This window comes from Nipponia nippon, unplaced genomic scaffold (assembly GCF_047370975.1).
Source record: "Nipponia nippon isolate SJK-2023a ecotype South Korea unplaced genomic scaffold, ASM4737097v1 scaffold_10, whole genome shotgun sequence".
In the NCBI taxonomy this organism is placed as follows: Eukaryota; Metazoa; Chordata; class Aves; order Pelecaniformes; family Threskiornithidae; genus Nipponia; species Nipponia nippon.
Genome location: NW_028262291.1, coordinates 27,955,259 through 27,974,235, shown reverse-complemented (window position 1 = coordinate 27,974,235; position 18,977 = coordinate 27,955,259). Strand labels below are relative to the sequence as shown.

Below are 18,977 nucleotides of genomic sequence, written 5' to 3'. Positions count from 1 at the left end.
ATCTGTGCACTGAGTTCATGTTATGGATTGCCAACATAACCTGACCTTCCCCATTTCCATTTGCAAGAAAAACTGCCATCAGTGCTACCCAACTTAGCAACGTAGCCCAAAACATTTGATTTTAATTACTGTTTCTTTAGAACTCTGGAAGAACTACTTGCATAGCCTCTCATTATGAGCCCAGGGAGCTTCAAGTTATGCTTTTTTTTTTTTTGGTCAAATTGTATTTACAGTCTACTCATCTAATTTTCCCTAAGCACGTGCTTTTCAAATCCTGTATTTGAGGCACAGTTGCTATTCCAACCTGTTTATGTGATCCCTCCAGTACTTGGCTTCAAATGCCTCCATTGTACATGGGAATAAAGACTCGGAATTATAACCACCTCAGTTGTTTGCTACTGACCAGTTTTCTTTGCCAAATGAGAACAGTGGGGGTGTTTTCAGCAGTACAGTGTTTTCTTGATCCCTGCTGTTTGCTGGGCTATCCCCCATATAGTACTCTATCAATTGCCGAATCCTCTTTTTAATATTTCTCTTCCTCTGCATTACTGCATATGGAAACTACACAAATATTTTTCAGCTTTCTCCCTCACTTCTCAAGTTAGAGTCAATAGATATGCCAACCTCAAACCAAGTCTATTAAGCCAAGAACTACTGAGATGGCATCTACATGTCGGGATTTTTCCTTTCTCTGTGCATCTTCCAAGTAGATCTGGGGCGGACACCACAGTCACAAGCCACTTCTGCTCTGATAGAGCCTCACTCATTCATGTGTTCTGATGTTAGAGCCTCAATGCAAATTATTCAGCTCGGTGAATATCTACACCTTCATGCAGAGGTTTTTAAGTCACTCTGGCTGTTGTTGGTCTACAAAATGGTGCAGCTGAGAACAGAACATATCAGGTGTCCTGCTCCAAAAAGAACCCACCAGTCCACGTGAGGTCTGCAATAATCCCCAGAAGCATCAGTCACTCCAATCCACCAGCAGGAAACCTGTTGAAGCATTTCTGTCAAACCACCAATAAATCTCCCCCCTCTACAGCCACTTTGTTTCATGTTCATATACAAAAAGTTTATTTTTGTTGCAATTGTGCATGATGGTTGCTGGGATAGAAGTAAGGAGATAGAAGAGTGCCCTAGCAACATGGTGAGCTGAGAAGGTTTCACAGAGATGCTGCAGAAGGACTGACAGTGCTTCCATAACATACCATGAAAGTGTTCCTGTTATGTCTTTAATTAGTGAGGTGCCAAGAAGAGACACACTACTTAGCTTGGGGCTACTGCAAGCACCAGAATAGATACCTAATGTGGGGTGTGGCAAGCCAGGACATCCAGACCAAGCTTGACTCTGCAGCATTCAATCAAAGCATCCACCATCAGGGAGACTTCATTTCCCTGCGTTCTTGTCTAAGTCCATCTCATCAGCCATAATCAGTAGACTAGATATTATCACTTCTCTATACTGAAAATAACTTAGAAAAACTCTCTACAGTTTGAGAAGAGAACCATTATTCCTGAATAATTCTTCTGCTTAGAAAGTACAGCAACTATTCTTGAAGAAAGCCACTTATCCTCAAGGAGAGTGATTATAGCTTATTCCATAATAATATCTTGTAGAACTTCATGTATAAATAAGGCCTTGATGAAAGATTATGTTCAAGAGAACAAGAGGGCTGTTTGAAGAGTGCTGGCATTCTGTACTACTGAAATTGGCCCAATCTGAATTCCAACCACAGATTTCACCAGAATGCTGTACTGAATTAGTCACTATTGCAACTGTATATATTTATTCTGACTTAAGATAGCGGTTCTACACTGACCATATGACTCCTCAAGCACCACGTGCCTGATCTCATGCACGGAAGATGGAGTCCACATGCATGTGGTAAGATCACCAGCAGTGCTGCACGTTTCTAGCTGCCAGCTTTTAAGTTACAAGGAGCTTCAACATGTGAAGCACAACCCAGAAGAATACCAAGGTAGTTTAGTACCAGGAAATAACTGAAGCAGAGAAATCCCTGAAGTGTTTGTGCAGCATAAAAGAAACACTGCTCCAAAAGAAGCACTTGGGCAACACAATGGAGAAAAGGGTCTCAACAAAGTACGGTGCAGAGGCTCCCCAAGAACACTGAAAGCAATACATGTTTCACCACTCAGATGCTCAGTCATCATCTGTGTCACACGACATCTAAATTAGCTTGTGTTTAATTGCAGGTTTACAAAGGGTCAGTTACACCCTTCACAGCACTGTATAAATAAGAGAGTTAAAGTCTACACATCACATCATTTGGCTTTCAAGTGAGGACCAAAACAATTCACTGGCTTGCTCATAATCATGACAAAAATCTTGGCAGTTCATAGAATCTCACGCTTGAATACTGTAACAAGTACTTGGTAAGTCTAGGTCAGCAGCTTTCAACCTGGTTGGCGGACTCCAAGGGGTCCCTGAAAGCTGAGGAAAGCAAGCATATCACTAACAGCTTAAATTTGCTGTTCTCGTTGGAAAGTTGTAGAAATCCATAAATCCAGAGAGACTGAAAGATACTGCACTAGACACACATGAAATAAAGGATCCAGAAAGCCTACAAAGATAAGGGAAAAAAAATGAGCTAATGAGATGCACTTCAAACAGCCTCACAAGTTTATTATCAGCAAAACAAACAGTGATTGTAAGAGACTTGGGTAAACACTGTGGCAGTCCAAAAGGAGTACTAGGAGTTGGGTTTTTTGGGTCCCTCAAGCACAATGCCCCAGGCAGTGAAAAGCCATTTTATCCCCACTGTCCTAAGAACAGAATAGACAAAGCAGTTATAACTCCATGTAAAGCAATCACTTACTCTGGTCGGCAAATCACCAGGTCCCCTTTATTGGTGCCATATGCCAATCCCAGGCCGGGCTCAGGCAGCCAGCGAGCAGAGTTTATGCTGACGTGTCTTCTCTGGTCAGCAGGCATTGGGTACAAAACATTGAAAACTCTCTGAAAAAATAACAGGAGGTTACTTGACAGGACAATAAAAGGCAGGCGAGCCAAGGAGGCTCAAACAAATGTTCAGTCTCCCTGCAGCAGTGCAGCTGGCCAAGGAGACTTGTCACTTCACAGGATGTTGCAAGAAACCACTAATCCAGCAGTGAGAGTAAGCAGCTGCTACAAACGCAGATACATGTGCCCCTAAGTGTTTAATAGACTGACTGGCACACAGCTGCGGAGCAGAAGCAATTCTGACCCCAGGAGAATCTGCATGTCACTCACTGGGCTGCACAGTCCTTCTATTCAAACTAATTAAACAAAGTGATGGGGACAAGTGGTATAGTCATTAGAAAGCAGGACAACTAGGACTCTTCTGGCCTTCACCTCTCCTCTTAACTCACTAGGGTGGAACAGGAAACTGGCAAGTACATGGGCTTTCAGCATCAAAAGTTTATTGTTTCTAATAAGCAAACCAAACTTTATGCAAAAATAATATACAACTCTCTCCTTTTTTAAACATTTAAACAGCCTCCTGAAAATGTTTCAGAGTTTGACCAACCCCCACACCAACAGTGCACAAAGGAAAATCAAAATCCAGAGAATATGAGAATAACACAAGTACGCAAGTAACAAATCCCTCAGTTCAGGTCCCCTTCCAACACCATCCATTTTACCTGCAGTAAGGTAAGAAGCTGAAGAGCTGCTAGGACTGCAGGTAGTTAGCACAGCTGCAAGCCAGTGCTTCCCAAATGCTGCATTAATGCAGGTGAATGAAAACCCTGTCCACACGAAGGACCTGCAAGCAAGCTCTGCTTTCTGGTCCACACTAGCTTGGTTTCTGAAGCGTATGAGCTTGCAAAGCAAGAACGACGAAGCAGAACAGATTATACCTATGCAGATACTCTCCTTCTACTCCAAGAAGCTAACGTCTTTTGTACAGCACAATGCTTTCCTGCACCCTGCCATCCAGCAACCAGAATTGGGTATACTGACAACACCCCATTTAGCCAGAAAATATGACACATGTAGATCATAAAAACAGAGGCATAGGAAGCGGAAAGAGGGGTAGTGAGCCGGTTTGGCTACCAGGAATAGACAGAGACAAGCTGCTTCAGTGGACTGGGCCATCAGAGCACATTCCATCACGGCTTCAGAAGGGTAGGACCGAAGACTGCATTTCCCAGTCCAAACCATTAACAGAATTTCTGCAGAAATTTACCTAGGATTTAAACCTGCAATCACTGCAGGTAACACAGACTTCAAATCTAGATTTTCAATGGGGTAAGTCCCAGGTGAAAGATATGTTTTCATTAGATTTTCTGGTGGGCAACCATCCATCCATCACAAAACCTTTCTTCCAGACTCCTCAGAAAAGGGATGGTGCTGGACCAGGAAGCAGGGAAGGGAATAAGGATGTGCTGGAACAAAAGGATAAAGGTAGATGGGAATGCAGATCCACCGCTGCTGCACTGCTGAGGTGGCCTGAAGTAATAATTAAAATTCATTAGGGTGGGACTCATCAGCTAGCATAACAAACTGGGGCTCAGGATGACAGCTTACACATCTGTTTTTCTTCGTAGCTCTACTGCCCACCCCACATCTTGTCTGGTTGACAATTTAACTTGAGAAGTCTGAGGCAGAGACCACTTAACTGTATGCCCTCCAATAGCTAGTACCCAGGACCTTCATCTTGACCATCGTAATGCAAACAAAGTAAGTCAGAGCAAAACAATATAGCTACATTATTTCCCCGTCATCAGTAACACATTTAACCTCTCCTCTAAGGAAGCCACATTAGAGGAGAAAATGTCCTTAAGGACTTCTCTGTATGATAAAAGCTGGTCACTCTTCATCCTCGCTATCACTCAGCAGTTAGTGTATTCAAAGAAGCTCAGTGTTTGGATGGAAGGAACAGGCCCTTAGGGTTTTATCTAGCTCTTAGCCATCTCTGTCCTGTCTGCCCCGTTCCCTTCCCGCCTTGCTTGCTAGGGGGTGGGGGGGGGCAGGAGGAGAAAAAGAAGAGGGGAAAAAAAATCAGATGTACGATGGTAACACCTGTTACCATGGAGATTATGGTACACTCTGAGATGGGGAGACTGGATTTTGAGGAGGAGGAGGAGGAAGGAGGGGAAAGGGAGGGGGTCTGCCAGAGCTGGGAGCATAAATTCATAAAATAAGCATTCCAAATCTCTCAAGAACTGCAAGGGTTTTCCATCACATCCTTCTTTGGCAACTCTGAAACAAACGGTTTCTCTTCTGAGAATGCCTTTGCAAGGTATCACAGCTAGAGAAGCTGCCTTCCTGGGACAGCCGCAAGCTCTCCGCCACCGGCAGGTCAGTTTGCACAGTTGCTGTCCCACAGGCTCTGCAACCAGCCATGTCAAGGGGCCAGACTTGCTAGCTACAGCTCAGCATCCAGGTGCTTTGCAGTAAATAGCACCCCATGGAAAGTGCTGCCAAGGACATGGGTCTGGTTCTGACAACCTGCAAAAATGTTGGCTGAGGGCAGAATCTCAAAGACAAGATGGCTTAAAAATTCTGCGTAAGAATAGTTGCTTCATCACTCCACTCCATTCACTTCTAAACAGCTTGTCACGCCGAAGAGCTCCCCTCCCCTGCTGCTTCCCACTCCCACGCTAATGGGACAACTCCATGCAGTGTTAAGGGTGATGACATCTGTGCGTGTGGTAATTAGTACATAAAAAGAGAAAGCAGCTGTACTGGCATAATCACCACTCGCAGCAGTAACCAGAACCCAGCTAATCAATCTGATGCAGTCATACAGACTGGCTGTTGCAATTGCATCCATTAGCAAGACCCCCTACTCTATCCACAGAGTGGAAAAAAACCTGAAGTTCCTTCAACATCGGCAGGTCCCTCTCTTCAAAGAAGGTCAGAAACCTGCCAGGCAGCATTATTCTCCATAGATCACAGCTAATTCCTTTCAGATTTTTTTTTTTTTTTGGTCTTTTTGTTTCCATTGCTAAATCTTATAAAGTTACTGAGATATTTCAACCAAAGCAGCCAGCCTGAAAACATACCACAGAGTGACCACACCTCTTTGCCAGTGGGATTGTCCATGCTTTGTACTTCTCAACTTCTAGGAATAATATTCAAGTTATTACAGGAAACCTACACTAACACGATTCTCCAGCTTCTAGGTCAAGAGATTGCTGCCAACCCTCAAACACTTTTAAAACTAGCAATACAAATGCATGAAGTTGATAATTCACCAGTTCCCTTTCATTAGGGCTGGTCCACAGACTACTTGCAGGCCACGTGTAACAGCCATGTTGATGGCCGAGGGTTCAGGAACCAGTTTAGAATCACTGTTGTAAAAGTCCACTAATCTTTAAGGTGCCCACCATACTCTGTCACAGCCTCCGGAGAGTTTATTTTTAATAGGGTGGCATTTTCATTTAGGACAGATATCATATTGCATCACACTTTATCAGCCCCATAATCACTGCCAGCAGTCACAGAAAGTTTCCAGGCTCTCCACCATAAGCAATGTCAAACTTGCTCCTAGCATCACTACACTAGTAATTCAGTAATACATAGCCACACCATTAGATGTGGCGATTCAGCATTTTATGAAGTTGGCAGTTGCATTTGTTTCCAGATGCTGTTCTGAAACAGAATTTTGAATGGTATGTTTCTCTAACTATAAACACTGTGAAGTCTGAGGAGTGGGAGCTTCAGAACATCCCTATGGAAGCTTAAGCCCAAACAGGCAACCTAAGTATAGCAAGCTGTTCTCTTCTTGGCAACAACATAAACATATAAATGTCATTTCAGTAGGCAAGAAAGGTCCTACCCCTTCCCTTTAGGGCCACACAAGCCAGCGAGATTACACAGAACAGCTGCTGGACCTGTGCTTAAGTTTGTAGAAAACGCTGTCTCTGGTGATCTCCCCACACTTCACAGGAGATTCCAGAAGTATTCTGTTATTTCAGGGACTCCATCTCTCCTCTTGAGTTCAGGGGATAAATATCTTCCTGATATCAGGAAGATAAAAAGTATTCCTCTAGACATACTAAAACTGTCTAGGTAGCTAAGCCTCCACACAAAAGGTGACTCTCATACAAAGGGAAAGCAATACTCACTAAAGAAACAGCTGGTTGCTTCCATTCTACATCCCTGTAACCATGAAGTGTGGGGAAAGATTTGGTTGAGTACTTTATATCTGCACTTCTTTATTTTCAAAGACCGCACTAGAAGCGACTACTTATCTCTTTGGTGTGCTTCTTCCATCCTCCCTGAACAGGGGTGGGCACGTACATCATCTACTGAACTCCCTAAAGATCATTTCATCACTTCACAGCCACTTCTTCAACACTGAATTCAGCAGGGGAGAAGATGGCTCAGAGAAAGCAGGGCTGTTAAGGCATGAGGAAAAGAAAAAAATAGGCCCCCCAAAGTGTTCTGCAAACAAGCTGCATGTGGAGTGCAAAGGCCATCTCAAGTCCACTGCTGCTGCTCCCCCTCCAACTTGTCAGTGCTTGCACATCAGTACTGTAGCACCTGTCACAGCCACCGCTTAGGTATTAAACTAAATATTTACTTATGGCAGAGAGCCAGGAGAGGCTGCATGACAATCAACAGCCTCAAGGGATCTTTCCCGATGATCTCTTCCTCACCGTCAAGCTGCTGTACTTAAGTGGGAAGAAGGGGGCCCGGGGCACAACACACAAGCACAGAGCTAGACAGTTAATTTGTACCTGCCCTGAAGGGATAAGAAAACTTTTTCATAAAAGCCTCTGCTCTGCAAAGCCCTAGTTATTGACCTAGTGTTTCTTCCCCTCCAGCTCTGTCCCAGGGAAGCTGCTGCTATTTAATAACGCTCTTCAAATTCCACCTTTCCCCTGAATTTCTGGGGTGTGGTAACATTAAAAAGCTGGACAGGGCAATCGCCAGGATCCTGTCACTCATCAGAGTAGCAGCAGGCTGCCCCAAGCCTGTGCTACTGCTGCCAGTTGGCAAGGGTGCTGCACCGCTCGCCCGCTCCGAGCAGCACCATGCCTGGCCAAAGCGGAGGCACCACGTCATCCTGCACAGCCGTCTCCTCGCTCAAGGCCTTCCCACCTCTAAGGAGAGCAATGGAAGGCAGAGGAGTGCTGAACACTACTTGTTTGGCAGAGTGGGACCTTTCTTCTCCTCTCTGGCACTCAAGAAAGAAAAAAACATGTTTTGAAGCTGGAGGAGAAGAGAAAGCTGGCACAAGCGGGCAGGGAAACTCAGCAGGAACTCTTGTTTTTTATCTTTTTAAATTCAGTGGAGACATTCCTGCTCTTGACTAGATGCATCGCCTTTCAAGATGCCAATAAATTTCAAGCCATTGCCTTTGCTTAGCCCAAGCAGTAAGCCAGGCTGTTAGATCAGCCTTGATAAAGACTGTGTGGGGAGGGGGTACAGCTGTTCCCTTGTTTACATGGGGAAATCTTGTCATCCGTGAAGCTCCATCCTGACAGGTAAAGGGAGAGGAAAGGCTGAAGCAGACCAGGTGGGTTTATCAGGCACCAGCCTAAAATTTAATTATTAATTTTCAACTGAATCGATGCTGTCACCAGAGGCTGACTGACCATGAAAACACACAAGGAAGAGAAACATCTAATGCGCTAAACCCAATAGAAACCTCTTACTGGGAGGACTGGTAAAATACACAGCTTCATGACCACTCTGACCTGGATTGCAGAGAAAAGTGCTTCAGAAAGGAGTGCTGAGCTCTGCAGGATACGTATAGCTGTACTGGCAGCCAACATTTATATCTTGTGCTGGCACAGATCTAAAGTTTATGGTGGTAAACAAAGTGCTCTTCCTATGGATACAGGTTATACCACCAAAATAATTGTGGAGGCTGCACAGCTTTGCCAATGTAGTTGCAACTGTACTAGAGCTTCTGGCCAGTGCAGGTACCTCACTTTGTAATACACTTTAACAAACTAAGCTACGTGAACTATGTAATACAGATGCAGCCCTAAAAGCACAGCCAATCCACAATATTAAGTTCACTGAAAGCACACCTCAAAGCAAAGCCTACGTACAGTATGAAACTACCCAAAGAGCATTCAAAAAAATGCAGAAAACTACAAAGTACACTTGTATTTGCAGAGCAGCAGATGAGGTGCAGCAACAGGACGAAGTCGTAAGCAGAGCAAAACCAACAGCAGTCCAACTACAGCTGCACCCATTTTGCATTTCCCCATCTGCCCTTCATCTTCTGCTCCACAATCTGACGTTGAACAAGAACTTGAAGTTTCAGAAGTTTCACTTCATCTTTTTTGATTGCAAGCACCTTACTGAGACTGAACAGCCCCCAAATAAATTCATTATCTTTTTTTTGCCTTCCTCATCAAAATAGGGTGTTGCCACTGAAGGATCTCACCTTATTTATTTTTTTTTTATGTCAATGTGTTAACTAGTTTACCTCTGAAACCAGGATATCAGATAAGCTGTTATGAAGCATCTACCACTCTACTGAAAGCACTATATGTCCTTTGCTTACCTGCCAGGAAGCCACCTGCATCACTGACTTCTATAATGCTGCCAATTAGTTTAAATAAGTCTGTGGCTTTTCAAGGTCCAGAAGCATAATAAGACATCCTAACCTGATCTCCTTAATAAATAACACTATCCCTTTTCTGCTTAGATTATATTCTTTCCTCTGACTTCTATTTATGAATTTCACAAAAGCTACTGAAATTCAGGCTTATGCCTTGCACTGCCACAAGCGCCAGAGCCCTCTGCAGCAGAATTCAAGTCTAGCTTGTCTAAAGCAGGGGGCCTTCCAAAGCAAAACAAACACTCCTTGGGATAATTGACCGATGGCTCAATACATTTATTCGTAAGACAATGTACATCAGTATTTTGAAACAAGGCAAGTCTCCCCTTTGTTTGGAAGGAGTCTTCTTTCTGTATGTATAGACAGATGCAAAGAAAAAGGGATGCATTTCCCATGATCAGACAGGGGAAAAGAATTGCTTCTTTGCTCCCAGTCTCTTTTTATTAGGCAGGCTGATCTATGCTGCTCTCAACCCCTCCCCCACGGCTGATTCCTGCCAACAACATACACGTCTTTCCATTAGATCTTCTCTGTTAAAATGGAAGAAGCAAAAAATAATGCACTTATCTTTTTGGATTTGTCAGTCTTACCCTCAAATGGATCTTATCATTTAATGCTCTGCACAAATAAAATTTCTTTCAACTCCATTTATCTTCCCCAGATGCAATAGGACCATATATGAAATTCTTCTTCAGTCTTTACCAATACAACAAATCTCTTTCTGCTCACCTGTTGTCAGTGCAGAAAATCCTAGCTTTGCTTTCTGAGCCACAGTGAAGTAAATGAGAACTAACCCTTAATTCTTCAGCAACAACTGAAACCTTAACTGAGGATACTTGATTTAATTCCTAAAACAGGACAGCACCAGAAGTTTCTGTTGGATGGACTGAGAAACTTTATGCAAAGCTAAGACATTGTTGGTTTTTCCTGACTATACTTGATCACATAATTTATTGCTCATCTTCCAAATCAGGAGAAGTCTCATTACAGCACACCTAACCCTTTCTTTCTTTAGGCTAGCTCTCGGCATTATCAGCTGGTACTTTATCTCACAAGCCTGCCATGCAACTACTACATGAGAAAGAGCTTTAAAATAACTAGTGGGAAACTTCAAAACATTAAAAAGAACTAGGCCTTATGAAGAAATGGATCATCTCAGGTAACAAAGCTCTCACTCAGGAAAATAAACACACTTGCAGTGAAGTGGCTCATTAATTTACTACTCATCTCCTAAAGGCTGCAAAACTAGGGTAATACCTCCAAAAAGCCCTTTAGGGGACTGGTCCAACCCCGGATCTGAAACCTAGGGCTGAGTAAGCAAGAAATTGCTAAACAAAACAATTGTCCTTTCAATTGTGCATGCACGTGGTTGGAACAGATGAAAGGAGAGAAACAGGAATGCCAAAGGGGGTGTTAGCGTGACAGAAGATAGATACGTATAAATTCAGTGCAGATGCACAAGTGAACTGAACTGTGCAAACAGGACTGTGCCCCCAGCTATTGCTATCTCTTGCAAAAGTCACTGACAGCTCTCAATGCTGGAACAATTTAATAAAAATACGGTCACTTTTATGGCAAGAGGAATGACAAGCTTCTTCATTTTTGCCCTTAACTCAGACTGCAAACCAAAAGCAGTACCTGTGAATTCCCCATTAAATGTCATGCTGAGACTGTAGCAGCAAAGTCTACAATATGTTAAAGATCTAATGACAAGAGCAAAGGATTCGTGCACAGCTGCCATTCCACCCCACTCTCCGTCTGCTGTGCCTCAATAGAAAGGCATACAAGATCAAGTGTCAACAATATGTTGATGACAGAGCTACATGCACCCTCATCTAGGTGAAAAGAGGCTGTCAACCAGCTGCCTACACGTCTGGAAGGAATAAATACTCGAGGAAAGAGTTGGCTTAAATTTAATTCAAAAAAGATGGTAGGAAGAAGTACCGAAAAAAAAAATCCTCATGAAATTGCAAACCTCTTCTCAGCTCATGGCCAGTTTAGTGCAAATCTGGTAATAATTCACCTTGGCTTCCTTCCCCTTACCTGACTTGGGCAAGATGACTACACACAAATAATCTCAGATGCAGAACCATCTTTGACATAGTTTTTTCTATCTAGTTAAAACTATGTACCCAACTGCACCAAAGTTAACAGTAGCTACTGTGGGGCAAATGGGCTCGAGGCCTTACCTTAACTGGAAGGGCTCAGCACTCCTAATACTGGACCCCATATTAAACAAAAGGTCTTGGCTCTCAGCTTCACATCCCGTGAAGTAAAAACATCCTGAAGGGATGTCATTTGCCTTTTCTTCATACCAGTTTGCTAAAACTGACACTGCTCCCATGTTTAACCACCACGTGAGATATTAACACAATATTTTATGAAGGGATCCTAATGAGTTTTAAGTTTTTAGTTTCTTGTAACTTCTGTCTCAGCAGCCTTCATGCAGACATGGGTGAATTGGTCAAGATAGCAATTCAACTAACTTACAACATACCATTCGTGCATCTATAGTCAAATGTGCACATCTGTGCAAATCTTCATGCCATCTGCAAGACCAAGGTGGCGTTGCATTTTCCAATGGTGCTGAATACAGACAGCTCTTTCTTACAGCACCCTACATAAGCAGTGCTTACCAACATGGGTTTTGGATGTGCTCTGTTCCTCTAAAGATATCTTCCAGAACCTGCTGACACACATAACATATAAAACTATTTGGCCTCAACCAGAATATTATGCTCTACTTCATATTAAAAGGAGGGATTTCCCATATCAGTCAGAAAAGGGTTCTGTCCCCATTCCCTCTTCCTACTATCAACAAGTACACGCAGTCTGTGACTCTGCTTGGACTTTTGGTTGTCTAAGAAACACCTACCTGGTTCAACTTCTGCCAAGAGTGAAACATTTCTTTGGGCAGTAATTGAATGTATTATTTGCAGTTCTACTCAAGAGTTGTCAGAAGCTCCCCCTGTCGACCTGAAGATGTCAAAATCTCTCTCAAAAGGAGACACGAGGGACCACACTAATAAGCATGCTTTTCCAATAACACAGCAAAAGGTTGGTACTCTTTCTTGCAAACTACTCCTGTTTTCAGAAGTATGATAGTTCACATGAACTTTTCCACTGGAGGTAACATGTTACAGTAACCCATCTCCAGATATTCTCCTAATAAATCTTCTTTTCACAATATCACGGGTTCTGACAAAACTAACTTGCACCCCAGTGAAGCACATGAGCCCAGCCACTTGCTCTCAGGCTTAAAGCCCCTTTACTTATGGCTGCAGGAGCATTCACAGCTCATCCAGTGAGTCCACGAGGTGTGGCAGTGACCTTTGCAGACCACGCTGCATACGTTCTACTGACACCTGCAAGAAGCTCAGAAGACAAGAGCACTCAATAAAATTGTGCATTTTCTCACATATTCTGTGCATTGTCCTTAAGAGTTAATACGCTGGAAAAAAGCTTGGCTCTGTGCTAAAACTCCATGTGCCTTTCTGCTTCAGGCCCTTCTTCCTCCAGTATTTGGAATTCTCCGTCTGTTTACAATGGGAGTGTACACGTATTCTGTTCCATCCAGGCTACTGACCGACCGCTTCAGCGGGATGTGTCCCAAATACCAGTAGTCTTGTCAAGAGGTAATTCCAGATCTCCACAGCCTGAATTTCCTTCCAGATTCAAAGCACAATGCAGTCTTTAGGATGGGGCTTGGTTTAAGTCACCTTATCCCCACAAATTGCATGATTTGCTCTTCAGCTTCATGTCAATCAAATTTTTCTATCACCTAACTCACTTCTTGTATCCTCAGCTTAAAAGCCCCTTTCCAAGTCTTATTTTAATTTGGATTACAGTAATTATGTTTTTTCTGATATTTAGAGTTAGCTTCCTCCGGGTAAAATGAAAAACATTAAACATTGCAAGGGCATCAGAATTTGTGAATGCTAGAAATAAAACTACCTTCTGGCCTTCTTTCTCACTAATATCTACTGCTAACAGATCCAGGACAGTATGATCCTTACTCTTCTACATTTCTAAGGAACTTCAGCTCCAACCAAGTTTCTAATTTCATGATCTTCTAAGTTCTTTAACCTCCGTATACTCTTGGAATCATACGGAATTCAGAAATCACCCTAGACCCAAGCAGCTTGAAAACAGATCCTCTTTATTTGGAGACCAGCTCCCCCTATGCTTTCAAAATAGGCTGCAAAACCTATTCTTACTCCATATTTGGAGTCCTTTCTCCAAACTTCCCATCTCTGAAACTAAAATATTTCCAGACAATTCCCAGTACCACTGCTACCTGTACCACTCCAAGCTAGAGATACACTAAAAGCAATTCCTTCCCTGTACTCTCCAGCTACAGATAAATTCCATAGATGCTAGCTAGGTTTGCAAAAAAAAAACCAAACAACCAACCCACAAAACATGAACACAAACAACAAAAAATGAAGCTTATGCATACCACTCTTGTTAAAAGTCAATGCTAGTAGAGAGCTTTTTACACCTCAGTCTGAAAAACAAACTTGTTCTTTAGCAAAGCCAGGTTTACCTCTGAAATGCTAAGCAGATCAGTCTTAAGGGAGTGAATAGAAAGAGCATGAACCTCTAGCTCATGACTCTACCATATTTGATGACAATTCAATACTTTCACTCCATTTCTGAGCACAATTCATAACTGTCAAATCACGTCAGCCCTGGCCCGTAGAACTCTACCCAACCTCCCTGAAATATTGGGAGCAAGATGTATACAGACAATGCACACTTGTATAGCCAAGATGCTCCTTGGTACAATCCAAAAGTGTTGTAGTTCTCGGAGAGAACATTTCTCTCCAACTCTGAAAATTACATCAGCAGCCAGTGGATTTCTAGGTGCAATTAAATGTATCACAGTTTCACGTAACAAAACTAATTAATTGCATCTTCAAAACCTCTATTTCAACAGCAAGATGGAGGAACTTCTCTGAGGAACAGAAACCTGCATTCCACTGGCTGCTAGTCAAGGATGTGGAGGAAGGGTCTTTCCATTTTAATTGGAAGCAGAAGTAATCACTGTATTTCACTCCTCAGCAGGTTGCCGTGCTTTTGGCCACGTTGCCAAGCCCTACTCTTCCGGTTCATCGACTGCAAATCAAAAGGCATCAGGGAACGAAGGAACAATTGTGAGACAACTTACAAGAATTTTCATAGAATCTGATGTAGCATTTCTCTTGAATTTCTCTCTTGGGAGTTTTGCAAGTAATGTAAAATTAAAATATCCACAAAGCATTGCTTCAGAACATGGCTACAACTTATTTTTAATTAAGAAGTTGAGTAACAATTGCTTTGTATTACAAGCTATTGGCACAGAAGCAACAAGGATGTTTTCTGATTCTCTGTAATGTGCACATTAGAGATTGAAGAATACAGTTTCACCAGGTTTCCTAAACCTTTTTCTACTCCATGCTGGCCAAGCTGCAAACAGGTTTTTACTCAACTGAATATGAATACAGCAGCCACTGTAAAGAAAGTGCGCTAAGAATATTATAAAGTTCCCTACTGCAAGCTCCATTTTCATTTTGCATGTCCTGAAAAGTATTACAAACTTAGGGAGCAGTCTTATTGCAAAATTCAAAACAGAAGAAATACCTGTACTTGATGTACTAATTTTTAGAACTAGATGAAGGAATAATATTTACAAGATTAACAGTTTTATGTTTTCCAAGCTTGGTCCTACAGACTGCACAAAGATGACCAACAACACACCAGAATGTTGAAACAATACTCGACATCATCCCACAGGAAGTCTCTTTAACCAAATTAATTCCAACTGGTCTACTTGTGACCCTGTCACATAGGCAGAAAGCTGAAAGTCCAGAGCAGTCAAAAATGAGAAATTTTTAACATCTTTAAACATGATGTAGGAAAGGGGAAAACAGCAAATTAGTTAGCAAATCCTGCTAGACTGGATAGATTTGAAAACGTGGGGGAAAGGTTTTTGGAAGCTAAAAATACATGTGCAAGAAAGATGAAAAAAGCAACCTTTAGAATACATGCAATCCATCTGGAGGAAAATAATCCAGAGCTACAGCAGATGAGAAAGACAGGAGTGCAGTGATATGGAGCAAGTCTGAAAAGCAAGGGTGGGAAAAACTGTACAAAATTTTCAATGCACCATAACAGCAAAAAAGAAAAAAACCAACAGTTTTTGACTGCGTAAGTAAAGCCCTGTAGTCCAAAAAAAGCAGAAAAAAATACCCTCTGTGGGCTTCTGGTAAGACTATGCTTATCACATTATGTACATTTAAACATATCCCAGAATGAGGGGAAAAAAAAAGAAAGGTATTTTGGAGAGAATTCAGAAGAGAAAAAGTTGAAAGCTGGAAGATTGAATTACAAGAAAAGATTAAGGGAATACAAAGCATTACTTCACTAAATGGTGACTAAGAGCAAGGGTACAAGCATTTGAAGAGTCTAACACACCATAGGGAAAGAAGATATGTTTGAAATGGAGATGAAGAAATATAAATGGAAGATTTAGACAGAAGCTTACTGATTTAGCTGGCTACAAAAAAAGTCTCCAAAAGGAAGGGCTAGATAGAAGCCATAGCAACTGGAGTTTAGAGCAAATGTAAAGAATGGATGAGAGGAAAGAATCCTACCGTAGCTCTTTATGGGAAGAGACATGATTTTAGCTAATAGGACTTCTTGATCTTAACTTCTTACGATATAGTAAAAAGACTGTGGGAAGGGATACTCCCGTATCTGGCAGTAAAAGCTACGTATTTCACTAGGATCTTAAAATAACTGAAAAAAGAAACAGTACCGGGACAAACTAGACTTTTAAAAGGATCTAATAGGATACTGAATCCATGTAATTAGTGATCTTATCATATCCACACAGCTTTCACCAACCATACCTGCTAACCAAATTGTGCTTTTCTCATAAATACTTTCTAATTTCTGCCTCTTACCTTAAGAGGCTCATACCAGAATGGTAGCTCAGAACCAGGGCTGAAAAAGTGCTGATTGGTACACCAAACAATATCTTCATCATTGATTCTCCCTTGCATTATAACATGGAGCAGATGACGATGACAGACAAGAGTTTTATATCAGCTGATAGAGCAGCTCATGTAATGACGCAGCTGCGATGACCCTCTCTGAATCATGACCAGTCTGAAGAGCAACTATAGAGTCTGAAGGTGAACCAAGCAATTTCTCCCACAGATAAGTCTCTCCCCAGTGCTGGGCTACTAGATGAATGCCTCAATGCAACCCTTGTACACTGGGAAAGCTCTGCCAAAAGTAATCATAATCAGAGGGGCCTTTTGAAAAAGAAAAAGGGGGGGGGGGGGGGGGGGAGATAGAGGGGAAAAAAGCTGCCCATGGAATTAATTCCACTATGATCAAGTTATCTCCCCAAATGAAAAGGTTTGAATAGCTATTTTTCATCTCCTGCAACAAAAGTCACCTGAATACATGGCCTAAAACTTGAATCCAGCCCAAATTTCAGCTTTAGAAATTATCTAATTCTGCCTCCTCAACTCTTTGTGCATTATCAACTTGACAGTCGGTAGTCTCTTGGTGACATCCCCGATACGAGTCCGTGGTAAGCAGCACACCTCTCTAGAGAGTGCAGGTCGGCAAATGGGTGCCTCTGTACCTCTCAGAAGAGAGTTGCCTACTACTATCACCCACTGCCTTTTCTTAGTTGCACTGGTTATACGGGGGGCAGATGGGGCTGCCTTACTCAGCTCCAGTGTCTCTCCTGATGTGTTGGGTCTTTCCTCCTCGGTCCGCAGAGCGGTGAAACAGTTCTGCAAGGGCACCTCAGGCTTCGGGGGAAGTTTCTTCCTCCTGCTGGTCCTTGCCGTTGCAAGCTTCCGTTCTTCTGCATTATAAGCCCCGCTCCCTTCTGCGTGTCCCAGTGGAGGAGTTTTTGGCTGTTTGGCTGTGGGTCCACTACAGACTGCGCTTGGAACCAGCTATCTAACTCCTTTCTCAGCCTCCCTGATGTTACGCAGCCTTCTCACCGTCTCCTGCAGCTCAGCCACCTGCTGCAGGAGGTCCTCCACCTGGGCACACCTTTTGCAGGCAGGTCTGCCTCCTGTCCCTGCCCCAGGAGAAAGGTCTAGGCACTTCCTGCAGTCTGCGGTCTGCACTGCGGCCTCTCCTTTCAGCAGGTCCATCTGCATGGAGACATCAGCCACTGCTGAGGTAGATGGTGCAGACCCCCCACCTGGAGCCGTAGCCTCTGCTCTCAGACGAGTGCCCACCATTCTTGAGGATCAGGCAGGATGAGTGCCCTTGACCTGTGCAGATGGTCACAGAATGGTGCCCGGTTGCTGGGTTATGTGTACTTCAGGTCTCCCCTCCTTTGAAGAGGCGCCCTCCCTGTGCGCCCTCCCACGCAAACTGCTGTGCAAAGTGCCATGCAACGCCCTAGCTGACGAGCATTGCCCTGTTTGCCTGACAGATGGACCACTCGGTGGATAAGGAATTGTCTGAATCGTTGCACTCAAAAGAGTTGTGTTCAACAGCTTGATGTCCAAGTGGAGATCAGTGATGAGTGACGTTCCTCAGGGGTCAGTACTGGGACCGGCACCATTTAACATCTTTGTCAGCAACATGGACAGTGGGAAGCAAGTATGCTGACGACACCAACCTGCGTGCTGCGGTCAACACGCTGGAGGGAAGGGATGCAATCCAGAGGGACCCTGACAGGCTGGAGAGGTGGGCCCATGAAAACCTCAGGAAGTTCAACAAGGCCAAGTGCAAGGTCCTGCACCTGGGTCAGGGCAATCCCAAGCACAAATACAGGCTGTGCGATGAGTGGATTGAGAGAAGCACCTCTGTGGAGAAGGACTTGGAGGTGTTGCTGCTTGAAAAACTGAATATAAGCCAGCAATGTGCACCTGCAGCCCAGAAAGCCAATCGTATCCTGGCCTGCATCAAAAGAAGGGCTAACAGGTCGAGGGAGGTCATTCTCCCACTCTACTCTACTCTCATGAGACCCCACCTGGAGTTCTGTGTTCAGCTCTGGGGCCCCCAGCATAAGACAGACACGGACCTGCTCGAGCAAGTCTAGAGGAGGGCCATGAAGATGATCAGTGGCCTGGAGCACCTCTCCTATGAGGACAGGCTGAGAGAGTTGAGGTTGTCCAGCCTAGAGAAGAGAAGGCTCCAGGGAGACCTTATAGCAGCCTTCCAGTACCTGAAGGGGGCCTACAGGAAAGATGGGGAGGGACTTTTTACAAGGGCAGGTAGCGATAGGACAGAGGGTAATGGCTTTAAACTGGAAGAGGGCAGATTTACATTAGATATAAGGAAGAAATTCTTCACTATGAGGGTGGTGAGGCACTGGAATAGGTGGCCCAGAGAAGTGGTGGATGCCCCATCCCTGGAAGTGTTCAAGGCCAGGCTGGATGGGGCTTTGAGCAACCTGGTCTAGTGGAAGGTGTCTCTGCCCAT

At 43.5% G+C, this 18,977-nt stretch overlaps 1 protein-coding gene across 15 annotated transcripts in view; it reads right to left on the bottom strand.

Annotated features, from left to right (window-relative positions):
• The window catches only part of AMBRA1 (autophagy and beclin 1 regulator 1), a 141,499-nt gene that overhangs the window by 25,080 nt on the left and 97,442 nt on the right, over positions 1-18,977 (bottom strand). For all 15 annotated transcript variants that reach the window (XR_015701910.1, XM_087746171.1, XM_087746170.1 and 12 more), the window contains one exon: positions 2,838-2,977. Coding sequence is in view for 14 of the 15 variants with exons in the window: in XM_087746171.1 (XP_087602297.1) it covers positions 2,838-2,977 (140 nt within the window). In the remaining variant the exon portion in view is untranslated. The remainder of the gene's footprint in view (positions 1-2,837; positions 2,978-18,977) is intronic.